General features: G+C 45.3%; 1 protein-coding gene across 2 annotated transcripts in view; it reads right to left on the bottom strand.

Moving 5' to 3' along the window:
* Window positions 1-607: 607 nt before the first annotated feature.
* LOC129700606 (protein TBATA-like) overlaps window positions 608-21,684 on the bottom strand; it is a 47,472-nt gene continuing 26,395 nt past the window's right edge. For both annotated transcript variants that reach the window (XM_055641226.1, XM_055641231.1), the window contains exons 6-10: window positions 21,018-21,173; window positions 16,181-16,262; window positions 10,008-10,179; window positions 9,191-9,234; window positions 608-2,756 (exon numbers count right to left, since the gene is read on the bottom strand). In XM_055641226.1, the coding sequence (XP_055497201.1) occupies window positions 2,572-2,756; window positions 9,191-9,234; window positions 10,008-10,179; window positions 16,181-16,262; window positions 21,018-21,173 (639 nt within the window). In that variant the 3' untranslated portion in view covers window positions 608-2,571. The remainder of the gene's footprint in view (window positions 2,757-9,190; window positions 9,235-10,007; window positions 10,180-16,180; window positions 16,263-21,017; window positions 21,174-21,684) is intronic.

Raw genomic sequence — 21,684 nt, forward strand, 5'->3', positions numbered from 1 at the left:
CCGTTCTGTCAGAGTTCCAGCCTCCTGACCTCCAGCGCTGCCTGTGTGGAGTATGCAAGTTTTCCCCATGAACACTTGGGGTTTCCTCCTGGTTTCCCCTCATCCCAAAGACATGCTGAGGGGCAAGTTAATGACTAATTGTACATTTCCCCTATCGTGGCAATGGCCTGATGGGCCGAATACCCTAATACTGCTCCTATAAACTTATGAACGTCTGAGCGTGTGGGTGGTGTGAGGGGGGAGGGGGGTAAAAGCTGATGGGTATGCCAGAGAGAATTTGTTAAGGGCTCAACAGGCTGAAGGGTTGCCTCTGTTTATGAACAATATGAAAAATGATGATCAAAGAATGTCAACTCAACTGCTTCACTAATATCCAACAAGGATGGAGCCCCCTATCCCTATTTGGTCCACGTCGACCAGCGATCGACCCATGCTCTAGCACTATCCTACACACTAGGGACAATTCACAATTTTACCAAAGCCAATTAACCTACTAAACCTCACATCTTTGGGATATGGGAGGAAATCGGAGCACCCAGGGAAGACCCGCGCGGTCACAGGGAGAACGCACAAACTCCGTACACACAGCACCCATAGTCAGGATTGAACCTGGGTCTCTCTCTCTCTCTGTATAGTAACAACTCTACAACTGTGCCACGTGCCACTGTGGACTCTTATCCAGCAAGTAAGTGGAGATAGTCAATGAATGCTGGTTCACCAGTACCATTCTCAATAACATGAACAAATTATTTAAGATTATTCTGAAGGTTGACAAAAGCAAGGACTTCCAAAGTAATTCCTGGCAAATTGTTTATTATATTGATATGTTCAAATAAGTAGGAACAAAAAATAAGTTTAATAATAAAGGAGAAATTAGTCAGAACCTTAAGGAATGTAGGAAGTCCACTGAAGTTGTTGCAGTTGGTGTCATGTGATTAGTTTAGTTTATAGTTTAGAGATACAGCATGGAAACAGGCCCTTCAGTCCACCAAGTTCATGCTGACCATTGATCACCCGTTCACACTAGTTCTATGTTATCCCACTTTCTCATCCACTTACTACACACTAGGGGCAATTTAAAGAGGGCCAATTAACTTACAAACCCGCAAGTCTTTGGAATGTGGGAGGAAACCAGAGCACCCGGAGGAAAACCGCGCAGTCACGGGGAGAATGTGCAAACTCTGCACAGACAGCACCCGAGGTCAGGATCGAACCCAGGTCTCTGTGAGGCAGCGGCTCTACCAGCTGTGCCACGGTGCCACCCACTAAGGGATATTTCCCACAGAGATTGTGTTAAGGAACACCAGATGTATTTTAGCAAGAACCATACATAGGAATTGTAATCCCTTTTGGTTTCTTAAGATGTATTAAAACATATAGGGCTAATGGACTTTGAACTGGAGTACTGAGGTTTAGTGATTAAATCAGTGAAAATCCAAATCCTTAAACTAATAATCCGAAGACACTGATTCAAATTCCAAAACAGTTATTGGGTGATTGAAATTCAGTGAACAATTGGAGTTACAAGTTTATATCAGTTGTGCTGATTATGATGATAATCTGATTGGAATACCAAGAAACATCTTGCCTTTAAGGAAATAAATCTGATGCCGTTTTAGATCTGGCTCCTGACCCAAAGCATAGAGAGTGAATATCCAATGAAATGCCCAAATGGATTGTCAGGATGGCTGCCAGCAATATCTTGCAACGTATAGGGATCGATATCTTATAACATGTAAGGATAGATAATAGATGCTAATAGCAATACCTTGAAAGAAAACTTTAACGTTAAGTGAAAAAAGACACAAAGTGCTGGAGTAACTCAGAGAGTCAAGCAGCATCTCTAGAGAACATGGATAGATGACATTTAGTTTAGTATAGTTTACTTCATCGTCACTTGTACCAAGATACAGTGAAATGTCTCTGTTGTGTGCTAACCAGTCAGCGGAAAGACTATACATGATTACGATTGAACCACCCACCCTTGTTAAGACTGATTGTGGTGGTGGGGAAAAGAGGAGGGGCCAGGACAAAGTCTGGCAAGTGATAGGTGAAACCCCTCCTCACCTGTATCCACCTATCACTCACCAGGCTTTGTCCTGCACCTCCTCTCTTCCAATTTTCTCACCCCACTAATCAGGCTGAAGAAGGATCACTTCTCCATGTTCTCCAGAGATGCTGCCTGGCCCGCAGAATCCAGCACTTTCTGCCTTTCTTTTATAAACCAGCTTCTGCAGTTCCTTGTGTCTACATTTAACATTAATTAAGTGCTTGTGTTCCTGGAGCTGTGAGCAAGGCATGCCATCTTTAATGACACAGTCTTGCTACGAGTACATCAGATGGTAACTACATTGCTATTTAAACATCAGAATTAAGATGCTTAAGGTATTTAAAATTCCTGCATTTCCATAGTATGGCAGAACATGCTTGCACCAATCCGTATTTTGATTTGGGAAGTTGGATGACATAATCCACATCAATGTTTCCATTATCTTCAAAAACAAAATTTACTGATAACAACTCTGTGAGCTTATTTGTTGCAACCAACTGAAGTGGTGTGTTCTTTTTCTTCTAAGTTTTATATAAATCAGTTCTACTATGACATAACTTCCCTTCCATTATAGGTGAAGAAGGCACATTGAGTACTTTCCTCATAGTTCCAAGTGCTTTTGGCTTCTTTGCAGCTTTGGGCGGCGTGCCTCGTGCGCAGGGACACGGTGACTTCGTTGTCTCCAGTACTTTCAAATCGTTTTTATCTGAAATATCACAAGTATAATAAATGGGTTACATAGTGATGGGTTACGTAGTGAGTCATAGAGAGAGAGTCATACAGCGTGGAAACAGGCCCTTTGACCCAACTTTCCCCACACCGACCAACATGTCCCATCTATATTAGTCCCACCTGCCTGCGTTTGGCCCATATCCCTCTAAACTTGTCTTATCCATCTATCTGTCAAATTATTTCTTAAACGTTGCAATAGTCCCTGCCTCAACTACATCCTTTGACTGATCATTCCATTCACCCACCATCCTTTGTGTGAAAAAGTTACCCCTCAGATTCCTATTAAATCTTTCCCCCTTCACCTTAAACATGTCCTCTGGTTCTCGATTCCCCTACTCTGGGCAAGAGACTCTGTGCGTCTATCCGATCTATTTCTCTCATGATTTTATAGGGCGGCACGGTGTCGCAGCAGTAGAGCTACTGCCTTGCAGCGCCAGAGACCTGGGTTCAAATCCTGACTACGGGTGCTGGGTTTCTACATCCTCCCTGTGACAGCGTAGGTTTTCTCCGAGATGTTAGAGTGCGAGGATAGCTGGTTGGTGCAGACTCAGTGGGCTGAAGGGCCTGTTTCCGCACTGTATCTTTAAACTAAACTTCTATAAGACTACCCCTCATCCTCCTGCACTCCAAGGAATAAAGTCCTAGTTTACTCTACCTCTCCCTACAATTCAGACCTTTGAGTCCTAGCAACATCCTCGTAAATCTTCTCTGTGTCCTTTCCAACATCAGCATCTTTCCTATAACATGGTGCTCAGAACTGAACACAATACTCAAATTTTTTTTTTAATTGATTAACAAATTGGAAAATTTAAGACAGGGTAGTCGAAAAGGAGTTACCCAGCTGAATCCCATCGTCATAAACTGGTTGCGTAGTCCTAGGAGGACAAGGCTCTTTATATACACATCCATGTTCAAAGGGAGAAGGATTCTAACACCCTTTCATGCAGTGTGATTTGTTTTGTCCCCCTCTCTCCAATACTTCTTCCAATTACTTTAAATCTATGAACCCTATTTCCTATTAGCTGTTCTGGAAATAAAAGTCCAGTAGATTTAAAGTTAGATCTTCAGAATAAAAGGACATATCTTCAGAATGGAGATAAGAATTAATTTAGCCAGAGGTTGGTGAATTCCACAGATGGATGTGGAGGCCAAGTTATTGGGTATTTTTAAGGCAGAGATTCTTGATTAGTAAGGGTGTCAACAAAGATTATGGGGAGAAGGCAGGAAAATTGAGTTGCGAGGGAAAAATAGATCAGCCATGATCAAATGGCGGAGTAGACTCAATGGGCTGAATGGCCTCATTATGCACCAAAGTTTGGTTTAGTTCCGAGATACAGCGTGGAAACAGGCCCTTTGGCCCACCAAGTTCATGCCGCCCAACGATCACCTGTTCACCCTGGCTCTATCCTACACACTAGGGGCAATTTATAGAAGCCAATTAACCTACAAACCAGGATGTTTTTGGGGTATGGGAGGAAACTGGAGCACTCGGAGAAAACTCCGAGCAGACAGCGCCTGTAGTCTGGATTGAACCCGGGTCTCTGGCGCTGTAGGGTAGCAACTCTAACGCTGCACCACTGTGCTGCCCTAAATAGTCGACTTGTCCTGTAGTCTATACGGATTCTTCCCATTCACCCTGTTTAAGTCTTTCAAATGTGTATAATTCTGTCGCACCTCAGCCTCCTCCAATGAGAAATCTTTAAAGTCATAGCATAACTATCCCCAACCCCTCATTCCTACCATACACATACACTATGCACACAATCCCCCAATCCCCTGCTCCTATTTTCAGTCCTTTAACTAATAAACAAAAGCATTCTAGATGCCCTTTTAATCACCTGCCATGCTACTTTGAGAATCCATGGACATCAGCTCAAGGATCTCTCCAAGGTTCCACTCATTATCTTCCTATTTATCATATTTTCCCTAGCGCGTTTTACCTTTTCAGAATGCAATTCCCCAGATCAAATGATATTTTAAATCCTCCACTAAACTGACTCAACCATCCATTTCTTCCTGTGATCTTGAGCTTCACAAATAATCCTTGCTTGTAAGTGATCCATATACAGTGCATTCAGAAAGTATTCAGACCCCTTCACTTGTCCCACAATTTGTTACGTTACAGCCTTATTCTAAAATGGATTAATTTGTTTTTATCATCAATCTACACACTATACCCCATAATAAAAAAAGCGAAAACAGGTGTGTAGAAATTTTTGAAAAGTAATTAAAAAGAAATAATTGAAATATCACATTTACATAAGTATTCAGACCCTTTACTCAGTACTTTGTTGAGGCACCTTTGGCAGTGATGACAGCCTCAAGCCTTCTTGGGTATGATGCGACAAGCTTGGCACACCTGTATTTGGGTAATTTCTCCCATTCTTCTCTGCATATCCTCTCAAGCTCTGTGGCAGTTTGGATGGGGAGCGTCGATGCACAGCTATTTTCAGGTCCCTCCAGAGATATTCGATCGGGTTCAAGTCCGGGCTCTGGCTGGGCCACTCAAGGACATTCACAGACTTGTCACGAAGCCACTCCTGCATTGTCTTGGCTGTGTGGTTAGGGTCGTTGTCCTGTTGGAAGGTGAACCTCTGCCCCTGTCTAAGGTCCTGGATGTTCTGGAGCAGGTTTTCATCAAGGATCTCTCTGTACTTTGCTCCGTTCATCTTTCCCTCGATCCTGACTAGTCTCCCATTCCTGCCGCTGAAAAACATCTCCACAGCATGATGCTGCCACCACCATGATGCCTGGTTTCCTCCAGACGTGACACTTGGCATTCAGGCCAAAGAGTTCAATCTTGGTTTCATCAGACCAGAAAATCGTGTTTAGGTGCCTTTTGGCAAACTCCAAGCGGGCCGTCATGTGCCTTTTACTGAGGAGTGGCTTCCGTCTGGCCACTCTACCATAAAGGCCTGATTGGTGGAGTGCTGCAGATATAGTTGTTCCTTCTGGAAAGTTCTCCCACCTCCACAGAGAAACTCTGGAGCTGTCAGAGTGACCATCGGATTCTTGGTCACCTCCCTGACCAAGGCCCTTCTCCGCCTATTGCTCAGTTTGGCCAGGTGGCCAGCTCTATGAAGTTACAAAGTTTTTCCATTTAAGAATAAAATGGAGGCCACTGTGCTCTTCGAGACCTGCATTGCTGCAGAAATTGTTTTATACCCTTCCCCAGATCTGTGTCTTGACACAATCCTGTCTCGGAGGTCTACGGACAATTCCTTCGTCTTCATGGCTTGGTTTTTGCTCTGACATACCAGTCTATATAAGGTCCCGCAGTTGACAGTGTGTGTGCCTTTCCAAATCATGTACAATCAATTTAATTTACCAAAGGGGGACTCTAATCAAGTTGTAGAACTATCTCAAGGATAATCAATGGAAACAGGATGCACCCAAGTTTAATTTTGAGTGTCATAGCAAAGGGTCTGAATACTTATGTAAATGTGATATTTCAGTTATTTCTTGTTAATTACTTTGCAAAAATTTCTAAACACATGTTTTCGTTTTTTTATTATGAGGCATTGTGTGTAGATTGATTATAAAAAAAAAAAGAATTTAATCCATTTTAGAATAAGGCTGTAACGTAACTAAATGTGGAAAAAGTGAAGGGGTCTGGATACTTTCTGAATGCACTGTATCTGCATGCCCTGCTTATCCATGCACATAAACACTACGATTGTAGCTGCCTCCATCACCACCACCACCACCACCACCATGTGCCCTGCACATCTCCATCTCCTCTAAACGTTCCCCCTCTGACTTTCATCTTTGACTAGTCTTTAACATTTCTACCCTGGGGAAAAGATCTCCCCTTAATTACTGAAGTTCCAGAGAAAACAATCCAAGTTTGTCCAAGTTTGTCTGAAGAAGGGTCCCGACATGAAACGTCACCCACCCTTTTTCTCCAGAGATGATGCCTGACCCGCTGAGTTACTCCAGCACTTTGTGTCTATCAAGTTTGTCCAACCGTTTTTTATAGCCAATTTCCTCTAATCCAAGCAGAATACCTCATAGAAACACATAGAAACAAGGTGCAGGAGTAGGCCATTCAGCCCTTTGAGCCTGCATCACCATTCAATATGATCATGGCTGACCATCCAACTCAGTATCCCGTACCTGCCTTCTCTCCATACCCCCTGATCCCTTTAGCCACAAGGGCCACATCTAACTCCCTCTTAAATATAGCCAATAAACTGGCCTCAACTACTTTTTTGTGGTAGAGAATTCCAGAGATTCACCACTCCTTGTGTGAAAAATGTTTTTCTCATCTCGGTCCTAAAAGATTTCCCCCTTATTCCTTAAACTGTGACCTCTTGTTCTGGACTTCCCCAACAACGGGAACAATCTTCCTGCATCTAGCCTGTCCAACCCCTTAAGAATTTTGTAAGTTTCTATAAGATCCCCCCTCAATCTTCTAAATTCTAATGAGTACAAGCCGAGTCTATCCAGTCTTTCTTCATATGAAAGTCCTGACATCCTCGCACCTTGTCTGCACACTCTCCAAAGCCTCCAATTTTTCTTGTTAAGGGTTAGGAGTAGGGGAAGCTGATATATACATGGTGGATAAAGAAATATAAATGACTGTGAGCTAAAAAGTGGCTGGACAAGGCTTGTCGCAACCTAAACATCATCACGATGAGTCTGTTGGACTACGTGGACTATTCTATGCATTTTAAATTAATCCACGAATAACACGGTCTCTGGAAGCAACCCATTAGTTGTTCTGGTTGACTTTAAATTACTCTGCCTTTCAGAGGGAAAATCGTATATGTGTCAGTGCTGAGACAGCTGTTCCACCAGGAACCTGGCGACATTTTAAGTTCATGATGTTGAAGATTGCAGATGTTAAGACCTCATCTGACAGGAGAATGTGTCCTGTTGCAAGAGAAAATGTACTCTCTCCTTTATAACTCAACCTCTAAACTAGTAAACGGTTACAAAAAAAATTATATGGATTTTAGTAAAGCATTTGACAAAGTCCCTCATGCTACAGAAGATTAAAGTGCATGGGATCCACGGTGATTTGCAGTTTGGATTCAGAACTGGTTTACCCAATAGAAGGCACTGGGTCGTGGGAAGGGTGTTATTCTGGCTGGAAAGCTGTGAGCAGTGGTGTTCCGCAGGGATTTGTGCTGGGAACTCTGTTGTTTGAATCTTCAGGCACCTTGCTTTTTATACCCGTTTGACTTATGCATTTTGGAAATAGCGTGCTTGTTTAATTAATACCAAAACCTAATTTACGTGTTGTATTTTTGAAATAACGAGCTCAAATTTATATGTTTAAATTTATACGTTTAATTTGCTCATTTTTGAAGAGGCGTTTAGATAGGCACATGGATATGCAGGATTACTGATTCAATTACTGCTGCTTTTCCAGAATGTAACCCCCCACGCAAAACGCGAGGTGCCAATATGTATACATAAATGACTTGTATATCAATGGAGAAGGATTGGTAAGTAAGTTTGGACACCGCACCAACATTGGTGAAGGTGCTGACAGTGAGAAACGCTGTCAGCTACAATAGTGGTGTGTAAGATGCTTCTAGATAGGCACATGGAGATGCAGGGAATGGAGGGATATGGAGCACGTGCAGGCAGATGAGATTAGTTTGGCTTGGCATCATGTCGGGCACAGACATTGTTGGGCCTGTTCCTGCGCTGTTCTGTTCCATGCTCTATATCTGTCTCCATTCAAAAAAATCATGACAATAATTTGCATTTTAAAAGTTTAGGTTTGCACATTCTAGGCCATTTAACCATTGTCCCTTTGTTGACACTTTGAAAGAGTTTACAATGAGCCACATTACCTCTCACCCACTTCCATTGCCCTACATTTTCTCCCCGCAATTTAAAGGCAACCTGTTCATCTCTGTGTGATCAACCTTTTGTGCAGCATTCCGTGAATGATTGAATGTGTTGCTGTGCGTTACAACTAATTGAACTTAAGCCCCTATTTACATAGAGCTAAGAACAGTCCTGCACTGGAACAGGCTCCCCGGCCCACAGTATCGGTGCCGATCATGATGCTGAGGTAAATTAAAGTCCTCTGCCTGCACGTAATCCATATCCCATCAGCAAGGAGAGGGGCGACAGGCCTTTGTGGCCATTGCAGTTGCGACTGTGAAATGGCACCAAAACTTGGCAACTATTACATATGGACTCAGTGGGCTGTTTCTATGCATTATATGCCTAACTAGGGACTGTTCGTATGGATGGCAATAATCTTATTCAACGGTATGCAAAAAGAATCTCACTGTAGCATGATACACATGATAATAAAGGAACCATTGAACAACTGATCCTGCATATCCATGTGCCTATCTAAAAGCCTCTTCAACACCACTTGAGCTTGCAGCAATGGAAAGAAACTCTTATTGGTCATATTGTTTGGACAATCTGCATACCTACCTATGTCTTTCTCCAAGATTGCCTCCAATCTTTGCAGCTGCGACCTGCAAAATAGTAAATTATAATTTTAGTGCTAATCTCTGATTAAAAAAAACAACAGTAATTTGTGTATGTGTATCTTCTTTAATGACCTCAAAGTTTGTTGTACGCAATTAAGAACTTTCCCCTTTAAATAGAGATACTGTTATAATGTAGTGAACAAGGACAAGTTAATGCACAGCAAATTCCCGCAGACAATTGTGGACCAACCAATCAGTATAATGTGGTGTCCAACATTTTCTGTCTGCATGTCTGACCATCAGAACGATAACAAAGGTGAGAATGGAAAAATACATTCTATTGGCACAATAGATTGGTTTTATAGAGCTTATTGATCTTATAGAGGTGTATAAAATCACGAGAGGAATAGATTGGGTAGCACAGTCTCTTGCCCAATCAAGAGCCAGAGGACATAGCTTTAAGGTCAAGGGGGAAAGATTTTATAGGAATCTGAGGGGTAACATTTTGACACAAAGGGTGCTGGGTGTATGGAACAAGCTACCAGAGGAGGTACGTGAGGCAGGGACTACTGCAATACTTAAGAAGCAATTAGGCAGGTACATGGATAGGGCAGGTTTAGAGGGATATGAACCAAACACAGGCAGTAGGACTAGTGGAGATGGGGCATGTTGGTCGGCATAGGAAAGTTGGGCCGAAGAGCCTGTTTAGAACGCTGTATGACTATGGTCACTTCTGTCAGTGGGAGTTTGTTGTACACTAACTTACCACTGTCTGGTAAGTCTGCATCGTATATGTGGGGCTAACGGGTGGCACTGACCTTGCACGACGCCTCTCGCAAGCAGACGGTGCTCGGAATATCGCCTCTGGCTCTTCAGATGCTTGCCGCGAACATGAACCTTCCTTGGGCATGGTGCCAACCGGCACATTCAGATTGCCCAGCTTCATATTAGCCACTGCCATCCGAATCGTATCCAACACCACCTCTTTGTCTAAAGGGAGATGAAATGTGGTCGGAGATAAAATCAGCCAAAAGTGTAATTTGATCAAACTTTCATATTCATGTCAAAGGAGCAGAATTAGGCCATTCGACCCATCGTCTACTCCGCCATTCAATCATGGCTGATGTATCTTTCCCTGTCAATAGACAATAGACAATAGGTGCAGGCGTAAGCCATTCGGCCCTTCCAGCCAGCACTGCCATTCAATGTGATCATGGCTGACCATCCCCAATCAGTACCCCGTTCCTGCCTTCCCCCCATATCCCCTGACTCCGCTATCTTTAAGAGCCCTATCTAGCTCTCTCTTGAAACTATCCAGAGAACCTGCCTCTGAGACAGGGAATTCCACAGACTCACAACTCGCTGCGAGAAAAAGTGTTTCCTCGTCTTTGTTCTAAATTGCTTACCCCTTATTCTTAAACTGTGACCCCTGGTTCTGGTCTCCCCCAACATCGGGAACATGTTTCCTGCCTCTAGCTTGTCCGAGCCCTTAATAATCTTATATGTTTCAATAAGATCCCCTCCCACCCTTCTAAACTCCAGAGTGTACAAGCCCAGCCGTTCCATTCTCTCAGCATATGACAGTCCTGCCATCCCGGGAATTAACCTTGTAAACCGACGCTGCACTCCCTCAATAGCAAGAATGTCCTTCCTCAAATTAGGAGACCTAAACTGCACACAACACTCCAGGTGTGGTCTCACTAGGGCTCTGTACAGTTGCAGAAGAACCTCTTTGCTCCTATACTCCTCTTTGCCTATTCAGTATAGGATTCGTTTTAAAATTATTTTATTTACTTTTAAATACCTAAGTGGTCTTGCCCCGTCCTACCTATCTGAGCTTCTTCACCCTTATTCGCCCTCCCGCTCTCTCAGGTCAGATGATCAGCTGCTCCTGATTGAGCCAAAGACTAAGCGGAAGCTCAGAGGGGACCGTGCCTTTGCTGTGTCGGCTCCGAGATTGTGGAATGAATTGCCTCTGCACGTTAAACAGGCCCCTTCTCTAGCTGTTTTTAAGTCACTCCTGAAGACATATCTATTCTCCGTGGCCTTTGTAGACCAGTGAGGTGTTGAATTGTTTATTAACTTTATTTGCTTGGTTTTGCTGCGTTGTTCGTACTCGTGTTTTATGTTTTTTAATTTATTGTTTGGATTTTTGTATGTAATTTACGCGCCTAGTGTTAGTTGTATGTTCTGTTGTTCTGCCTGTTTTATGATGTCTTGCTTGTTTTCTTTTTTCTGTACAGCACTTTGGTCAGCTTTGGTTGTTTTTAAGGTGCTTAACAAATAAAGTTATTATTATTATTATTATTATACTCAACGCCTCTTGTTATGAAGGCCAACATGCCATTCGCTTTCTTCACTGCCTGCTGTACCTGCACGCTTACTTTCATTGACTGATGAACAAGGACCCCCCCCCCCCCCCGACCCCTCTCAACCCCATTCTCCCCATAACTCCCGACTCCCTTACTAATCAAAGGTCGGCTGCAAACCTTTTTCAGGAAGGAAACTGGAAATGGCGGCCATTTGTCAAAAGTCAAGTCAAGAGTGTTTAATTGTCATATGTCCCAAAACGGAGCAATTAAATTCTTACCTGGTTAAATCATGCGAGGAAAATCACAACACTGTGGTTCTATTGTAATAAAACGTCCTGGTTGCTTCAGATTTCTACTGATCTTCTACAGACCTACAGATGCGCCGTAGAAAGCATTTTATCTGAATGCATCACAGCATGGTGTGGGAACCGCTCCATCCAAGACAGCAAGAAATTGCAGAGAGTTGTGGACGTAGCCCAGACCATCAGACAAACCGATCTCCCTTCCATTGATTCCATTTATACCTCACGCTGCCTCAGCAAGGCCACCAGCATTGTGGAGGATGCATCACACCGCAGCCACTCCCTCTTCTCCCCTCTCTCATCGGGCGAAATGTACAGAAATGTGAAAACGCACACCTCCAGATTCAGGGACAGTTTCTTCCCAGCTGTTATCGGGCAACCGAACCATCCTACCAACAAGTGGGGAGCAGTCCTGAGCTACTGTCTACCTCAATCGAGACCCTCGGACTCACTTTGATCAGATTTTACGGGCTTTATCTTGCACAAAACGTTATTCATGTTATCCCCTTTATCATGTTTCTGTACACTGTGGATGGCTCGATTGTAACCATGTATTGTCTTTCCACTGACCGGTTAGCAAGCAACAAAAGCTTGTCACTGTACCTCGGTACATGTGACAATAAACTAAACTACTTCGGCGAGACCAAGCGCAGGTTCGGCGATCGTTTCGCTGAACTCCAGCGACATGAACATTGACTTCTCTAACTTCAAATTGTACTTTGCTTTCCCTCTCTCTCCATCCCCTCCCTCTTCCCAGTTCTCCCACCAGTCTCACTCTCTCCGACTACACTGTATCTCTGTCCCATCCATCATAGTTGCTGAGGCTGTGGTTAGTATTCTACAGTGTTCAAGAGCCTGATAGTTGCTGTGAAGAAGCTGTTCTCGTCTCACCTTTCTAGGTCGTCTACTCCAACATTGCACGATAAGGTCCAACATAATTTGAGGAGCAACACTTCAACTTCTCTCTCGGCACGTTGCAGGCCTCAGAACTGGATGCTGAATTTTGCAATTTTTGGGCAATTTTTCCTCTCTACAGAGGTGGTTGTACCACAAAGCTAAATGTTTTTTTTCTCACTCCAGCTGTCAGTTTCTATAGTAAATGTTCCCTGAACAACTTTGTTCTGCACACTATCACAGGCCCCCTCTCTGCCTTCTCCACACACCTGGTCTCCACAATTTAAAACGAGTGCTTTCTTACAATACCAGTTCTGATGAAGGAGCTTTCACCGGGCAGCTGCTAGAGCTGCTGTCTTACAGCGTCAGAGAACCAGGTTCGATCCTGACTACAGATACTGTCTGTGTGGAGTTTGCATGTTCTCCCTGTGACCGCGTGGGTTTTCTCTGGGTGCACTGGTTTCCCCCCACATTCCAAAATTGTGCAGGTTTGTAGGTTAATTGGCTTCTGTAAATTGCCCCTAGTGCGTAGGTTGGGGGTAGCATAGAACTAGTGGGCTGAAGTGCCTGTTTCCATGCTAAGCTCTAAACTAAACACACTTGTTTCACGGCCCCATAGCAGAAGCGTCCACGTTGCGGGGCAGGAAACTGGAAGTATCCTGAGCTAATTCTGCCACCACCATCATCTACCGTGTCAAGTGACGGCTTCCACTGATTGTGGCTGGAAGCTTGCGCCCTTTTCAGGACAGACGATGACAGCGAGGTCAACATTTGTAACAAGATGGACACGAAAAGAAGAAGACTTGTTTCACAATGTACAACAAACTTCACTCTTGAAGTTGTGAACTGCTTGGGGATGTCTACACAAAGGGTGTTATAAGAATCCAAGTCTTTCTACTGTTAACACTTATTAGCCCCCACATTCAAAATACCGAGTGACTTCCTAAGGTGAGAGGGGCAAAGCTTAAAGAAGATGTGCAGGACAAGTTTTTTTACACAGAGAGTGGTGGGTGCCTAGAACGCCAGGGGTGGTGACGGTAGCAGATACGATAGTGGCATTTAAGATACTTCTGGAAAGGCACATGGATATGCAGGGAATGGATCAGGTGCCGACAGACAAACATGTCCGGCACAGTCATTGTGGGCTGACAATAATGTACCTGTGCTGTACTGATCAATGTTCCAACCTAAACAAAGGCAGCAAATGGTAGAGGCAGAGGAACAGAAACAGTGTTGATGATTTTAGTCAAGGTTTGATTAATTAATTGATTGATTGATTGATTTATTGATTTATTGAATCAAACACTTCAGTGTGGAATCGGGTATGTCAGTCCATACTGACCAGCGATCACCTGTTCACACTAGTTCTATGTTATCCCACTTTCTTATCCACTACCTACACTGATAGGGAGAATTGATACTTAAGGATTACTTGATTAGTAAGGGTGTCAAGGATTATGGGAAGAAGGCAGGAGATTGGGGTTGAGAGGGAAAGATAGATCAGCCATGATTGAATGGCGGAGTGGACTCAATTGGCAGAATGGCCTAAATCTACTCCTATGACATGATCTTCTAAGAATGTGCATCCGCAGTAGGGATCGAACTTCACAATTACAATCACAATCAGAATAATACTCTATTGGGGGTAGCATAGAACTAGTGGCCTGTGGGGGCAGTGTTAGCTGTGAGGAGGATGCTAGGAGACTGCAAGGTGACTTGGATAGGCTGGGTGAGTGGGCAAATGTTTGGCAGATGCAGTATAATGTGGATAAATGTGAGGTTATCCATTTTGGTGGCAAAAACAGGAAAGCAGACTATTATCTAAATGGTGGCCGACTAGGAAAAGGGAGAGACCCTATGGAGCGGTTCGGCCCGAAACCCTTCTTCAGACGTTTCGGCCCGAAACGTTGCCTATTTCCTTCGCAGCGCTGCTGACCCCGGAGTTCTCCAGCTTTTTTGTGTACCTTCGATTCTCCAGCATCTGCAGTTCCATTGAAAGTAGGCATGCAGGTGCAGCAGGCAGTGAAGAAAGCGAATGGTATGTTAGCTTTCATAGCAAAAGGATTTGAGTATAGGAGCAGGGAGGTTCTACTGCAGTTGTACAGGGTCTTGGTGAGACCACACCTGGAGTATTGCATACAGTTTTGGTCTCCAAATCTGAGGAAGGACATTATTGCCATAGAGGGAGTGCAGAGAAGGTTCACCAGACTGATTCCTGGGATGTCGGGACTGTCTTATGAAGAAAGACTGGATAGACTTGGTTTATACTCTCTAGAATTTAGGAGATTGAGAGGGGATCTTATAGAAACTTGCAAAATTCTTAAGGGGTTGGACAGGATAGATGCAGGAAGATTGTTCCCGATGTTGGGGAAGTCCAGGACAAGGGGTCACAGCTTAAGGATAAGGGGGAAATCCTTTAAAACCGAGATGAGAAGAACTTTTTTCACACAGAGAGTGGTGAATCTCTGGAACTCTCTGCCACAGAGGGTAGTCGAGGCCAGTTCATTGGCTATATTTAAGAGGGAGTTAGATGTGGCCCTTGTGGCTAAGGGAATCAGAGGGTATGGAGAGAAGGCAGGTACAGGATACTGAGTTCGATGATCAGCCATGATCATATTGAATGGCGGTGCAGGCTCGAAGGGCCGAATGGCCTACTCCTGCACCTAATTTCTGTGTTTCTATGTCTATGTAACCAAGTATGTTTTGCAACATACAAGGAATTTCATTTGCCAAGTCAGTCATACAAATAAAAAGCAACAGAACACACAAAACACATTTTAACATAAACATCCATCACAGTGACTTCTCCACATTCCTCTTTGTGATCGAAGGCGAAAATAAGTTCAATCTCTTCCCTTTGCTCTCCCGCGGTCGGGGGCCTCTAGTCCTCCGTTGACAGGATGTTCTTGACTCCCGTAGCCGGCAGCGGGCCCTATGCATCGAGGCGATCTGCTCCTGCATCGGGAGGATGTCAGCTCCCCCGCGTCGGACAATCGAACCTCACGTCGGGGCTGTTTGAATTTTCTGTGACGTTGGAGCTCCCGACATCCGCGGCCTCTCCCGAGACTGCGAGCTCCCGATGTAAAGACCGCATGCCACGGTTGGAGCGATCCCAGGCAAGGGATCGACTCCGATGTAAGTCCACGCCCGCGGTGGGGCCCGAGGTCAGTCCGAGGAGGCCTCCAGCTCCATTGATGGTAGGCTGCAGAGCAACCAGAGAACGCGATCCGAAAATTAATCGCATGTTCGGCAAGGTGAGAAACGGAAAAAAAATATTTCCCCCGACTCCTCATAAAACAAACCGGAGAACATTTACACAAACAAATTTTTTTTTTAAAAGACGAAAAAACAGACTGTTGGCGGGGCTGCCAATCGAACAGCACCCCTGGTGGTGTCTGTGCCGACCTGTGTGCATTAGCATATTTCAACAGAAAGGCATCTTCAGGAAGTCACAGTCTTGTAATCCTGGGTAATTTCACAAACCTTTAAGACTTGTTACAAGTAGCCATTGCTGTACAGCTTGGATCGAATCGGTCTGGAGAATCTGGCACAGTAGCTCCAGGACCTGTGTGAAGAAACACATCACATGGATCATAGTCAACATCAATGACTCGATGGGCCGAATGACCTAAATCTGCTCCTCTGTCTTATTGTCAGTCATATCTTCCCATCTCCACTTCTTTCCTGCCTTCCACTGTCTGCTCCTTCCACAACTCCCCCCAACTCATCCCTTCGCACCCAAACCATCACCTCCCCAGTTACATTCCCCTGCAACCGCAGGAGATGTAACACCTGTCCCTACACCTCCTCCCTCACCTCCATCCAGGGATACCAGCAGTCCTTCCAAATGAGATTAGAGGTTCATGAGCACCTCCTCGACTGCATCCGGTATTCCCGACGTGGCCTCCAGCACAACGCCGAGACCAAGTCCATTACTGTACCATTGTGTGGGCTGATCAACTGAAGGCCCTCTGTTTTCTTAAGCTTGCATATATTTTCATGTCGCTACATGTTCTTGACAGGTGCCACAGACTATTCATCACAATCAGACGCAGGCATGTCCAGTGATGTAGCGTTCTCTCAGTACAAGCAGTCCTGATCTCCGATTTACCTCATTGGAGACCCTCGGACTATCTTTAATCGAACTTAACTGGACTTTATCTTGCACTAAAGGTTATTCCTTTTATCCTGTATCTACACTGTGAATGGCTTGATTGTAAGCATGTATAGTCTTTCCACTGATTGGATAGGCACAAAGTGCTGGAGTAACTCAGCGGGTCAGGCAGCATCTCAGGAGACAAAGGATGAGTGACATTTCAGGTCGTCACACAGGCCCCAACCCGAAACATAGCACGTCCTTTTTCTCCAGAGATGCTGCCTGACCCACTAAGTTACTCCAGCGCTTTGTGCCTAACTTTGGTATAAACAGAGAAACATAGAAACATAGAAATTAGGTGCAGGAGTAGGCCATTCGGCCCTTCGAGCCTGCACCGCCATTCAATATGATCATGGCTGATCATCCAACTCAGTATCCTGTACCTGCCTTCTCTCTATACCCCCTGATCCCTTTAGCCACAAGGGCCACATCTAACTCCCTCTTAAATATAGTCAATGAACTGGCCTCAACTATCAATCAATCAATCAAATAAAATTCAAATTTAATGTCATTGCACAAATACAAGTGTGGGTACAACGAAATGCAGTTTAGCGTCAGTCCATAGCATAGTGCAATATAGAAATAAAAATACAGAATAATCAAACAATGTGGACGGGGAAACTGGAGAAGTCTATCGGCGGGACTCCGAGTTCATTAATGTGATGGTATTATTGTAGAAGCTGTTCCTCATCCTACTAGTACGACACTACCTTCTGTGGCAGAGAATTCCACAGATTCACCACTCTCTGTGTGAAAAAAGTTTTCCTCATCTCGGTCCTAAAAGATTTCCCCCTTATCCTTAAACTGTGACCCCTTGTTCTAGACTTCCCCAACATCGGTAACAATCTTCCTGCATCTAGCTTGTCCAACCCCTTAAGAATTGTGTAAGTTTCTATAAGATCCCCCCTCAATCTTCTAAATTCTAGCGAATTTCCTCACACCAAGACAAAATAAGCAGTGATGTATTTTACGAGACACAAGGAACTGCAAATGCTGGTTTACAAAAGAAAGACAAAAAATACCTAAGAAGGAACTGCAGATGCTGGAAAATCGAAGGTAGACAAAAATGCTGGAGAAACTCAGAGGGTGAGGCAGCATCTATGGAGCGAAGGAAATAGGCAACGTTTCGGGTTGAAACCTTTCTTCAGACACATGAAGGGTCTCGACCTGAAACGTTGCCTATTTCCTTCGCTCCATAGATGCTGCTGCACCCGCTGAGTTTCTCCAGCATTTTTGTCTACCCACAAAAAGCCTAAGTAACTTTGCGGGTGTGGCAGCATCTCTGGAGAACATGGGTAGGTGATGTTTAGGGTCTGAACTTTAGACTTTAGCAGTCAATCTGTAGACTAGCACTATCCTACAAACTTGGGACAATTCACAAATAAGAGAAACCAATTAACCTATAAACCTGTATGCCTTTGGAATATGAGAGGAAACCTGAGCACCCGGAGAAAACCCATGGAACAAACTCCGTACAGACTGTACCCGTAGTCAGAATCGAACCCGGGTCTCTGGCACTGTAAGGCAGCAACTCTACCGCTGCGCCACTGAGCAGCCCCTGAAGATGCGTTCCGATGCAAAATGTCATCTATCCATGTTCTCCGGAGATGCTGCCTGACCTGCTGAGTTACTCTGGCATTTCTCCGCCCATTTCTCCACGGGATGTTCAGATTGCTGGTAAGGCCAGTGCTTGGTGTTCATCCCCCAACAATTGTCCTTAGACTTTGGTCCTCAGAGATGCAGCATGGAAACAGGCTATTTGGCCCACCGAGTCTGCGCCGACCACCAATCACCCCGTACACTAATATCATCCTCCACACAGTGGGGACAATTTACAATTAACAAGTCAATTAACCTACACCTGCTTGGTTTTAACTCCATCTGCCATTTCTCCGCCCATTTTTCTCCAAGATGTTCAGATCTCTGGTACGACCGGTGCTTAGTTGTCCATCCTCAATTGACCTTGAGATGTCTTTACCAGCAGCTGCCGTCTGTGTGGTGAAGACACTCTCACAGAGCAATGTGGTGGGGGAGTGCAGGATTTAGATCCAGTGATGAAGGAGGACATGACCAGGGCAGGATGGTGAATGATTTGACCATGATGCTGTTCCCATGGGCCTGTTGACTACTTTTTAATAAGTACCGGTAATGGATTTGGGAGGAGATATCATAAAAATGTCTGGAACTATAATTTGAATTTAACAATTATGAAAGGCATATGTAAGGTAAGACAGTCAGAAGCTTTTATCCAGGATATAAAAAGCATGGGTGGGTGCCGGAGGTCGTTCGAGGACACATTGCCGAGAACAAAGAGGGACCATATGGGACATTGGAATACTTTGCAACTTTGTTGGTGCCCTCTATGTGATGACTCTTTGCATACGTGTATGCAAAACAAAGAATCTCACTCCGACTCGCCACATGTGACATTCATTCATTCAGTTACTACAGGGCATAGCTGCAAGATGAAAGGGACAAAGTGTCGCCAAAACGTGGCAACACAGGTATTGCCTAGGGGAGGTCTGCTACATGATTGTAACGGGTTGTATGCAGAACAAAGCATTTCCGTGCACCTAGGTACATGTGACATTAAAGTATAAATGAATCATTGAATTGAATTTGAAGGAGGCTACACCAAGTGCAGACCTGTTGCTTCTGCTCGCCCAACGCAAGCTTCCACCACTCACCCGTTCCCTGATGCAATATTGCACCACTCATGCATAGCCCCCAACTGCGCAGGCGCTCCTCATCCCCCAGCACTCCCTCCCCTACTCTTCACCCTCCCTTTTCAATCCCTAGAGAGGGAGGGGGGACAGAGAGGAAGGGATGGTAGAGAAGAAGGGGGGGTAGAGAGGGAGGGGGGTAGAGAGGGCGGGGGGTAGATAGGGAGGGGGGTAGAGAGGGAAGGGTAGGGGATAGAGAGAGGGAGGGGGTAGAGAGAGAGGGCGGGGGGTAGAGAGAGGGGGGGGGGGTAGAGAGAGAGAGGGAGGGGGTAGAGGGGGGAGGGGGAGGGGTAGAGAGGGTAGGGGAGGGGGTAGTGGCAGGGGGCAGGAGAGGGAGGGTAGTAGAGTGAGAGGGAAGGGGGAGTGGGGGGGGAGGGAGGGTAGAGAGGGAAAGGGCGAGGGAGGGAGAGGGAGGGGGGTAGAGAGGGATGGGGTAGGGAGGGTGGGAGTGAGGGTAGATAGGGAGGGGGCATCTCTATCCACCCCTCCCCATCTCTCTCCTCCACACACCCCCCCCCCCCATCTCCCTCTACTACCCCCACTCCCCACCCCCATCTCCCTCATCCTCCTCCCATCACTCCCATACTCTGCCCCAGGACGCACCCAGGTGGTAGAGCAGCTCCAGGGCCTGAAACTCGGCCTGGTTCTCGTACTCGGCCCGGCCCTGACTGTAGACTCCATCTGTCAGCTTGGCCACCGCCTGAGCTGCAGTGCAGGCCCCGATTTCATCTCCGGGCTCGTCCCTTAGTTCCAGCGGCGGGTTCTTTTTTGGCCCCTTGTCATGGCCCCATCCCAAGCCCCAGGCTCGGCCCTCACTCCAGCTCCAGCACCACCCTCCCCACCGGGCGTCGGGTGCCAGCAGCCTCCCAGAGTGTCACGTCCTGCCTGGCGAGTGCATTGTGACGTCACTAGGTTTTTTTTTCCGAAATGGGTGCGTTTTCGGGCTCTTTTTAAAACTTTAAACAATTAAAAAGTTCAGAAATATATATAGGTGGGAATGCGATGGGAAGATGTTTGTCGCCTCGACGGGAAAAATGCGAGTAGGATGTGTGAAAATGGGAAGGCTGTGGCCTAGCGTTTGGAAGAAAATAGGAATGAACCAGAATGAACCAGATTGACACACACACAGCCACAAACAAGACAAAGACTTTTAGTATTATAGAGATAGATGTGTAAGGCAAGCTTTTTTACACAGAGAGTGGTGGGTGCCTGGAACGTGCTGCCAGGGATGGTGGTGGAGACAGATACGATAGTGGTGTTTAAGAGGCTTTTGGATCAACACATGGATATGCAGGGAACGGAGGTATATGGGTTCAGAGCAGGCAGATAAGAGTTGGCCTTGGCATCATGTTCGGCACAGACATTGTGGGCCAAAGGGTTGATCAATGACCTGTAGTGTTGTACGTTCTCTCTTCTATGTAATAACCAAGGCAATACTCACGAGGATTTCACGTTCAGCCGTTGAGAGGACGGGTCTCACATACTCGCCGCTTCCAGCTCGGGAGCTCGGTCGGGGGGAACTACGTGACACTGGGCGTGATGGTGATTGACACTGACTCACCCTCTCTCCAGAGTACGGGGAGGCCCACCTCTCGTCCTATTTTAAAAGTAATTACATTTTAACTTTGTTCACAAACGTAACAGGTCGTGAACGATCTGCATGAAAATGTGTCAGCAATTGAAAAGTACGGTTCCTTTCTGAATGACCTCAGAAAGGCTGGGTGTCTTGAGAACGCATTTAGACCATAAGACCATAGACATAGGAGCATAATCTGGCCATTTGGCCCATCTAGTCTGCACCGCCATTGGATCGTGGCTGATCTATTTTTCCCATTGAACCCCATTTTCCTGCCTTCTTCTCATAATTTGGTGACTAATTGCAGGCAGAGGTCAACAGGAAATCATTTGACAAAACCACAGGGATTTATCCAAGTGGAGTGGCGACCATGGTGCCTGTAGTGAGAGAGTTCAATTCCCACCACTGACTCCCCTCACCTGAAAGAACATAAAGCTTCCCTCCCAAAGTGGGCACAGAAAACAAGTTTAAAGAGAGATACAAAGTGCTGGAATAACTCAGCGGGTAAGGCAGCATCTCTGGAGAGAAATAA

The sequence above is a fragment of the Leucoraja erinacea genome, chromosome 1 (assembly GCF_028641065.1).
Source record: "Leucoraja erinacea ecotype New England chromosome 1, Leri_hhj_1, whole genome shotgun sequence".
Classification (NCBI taxonomy): Eukaryota; Metazoa; Chordata; class Chondrichthyes; order Rajiformes; family Rajidae; genus Leucoraja; species Leucoraja erinaceus.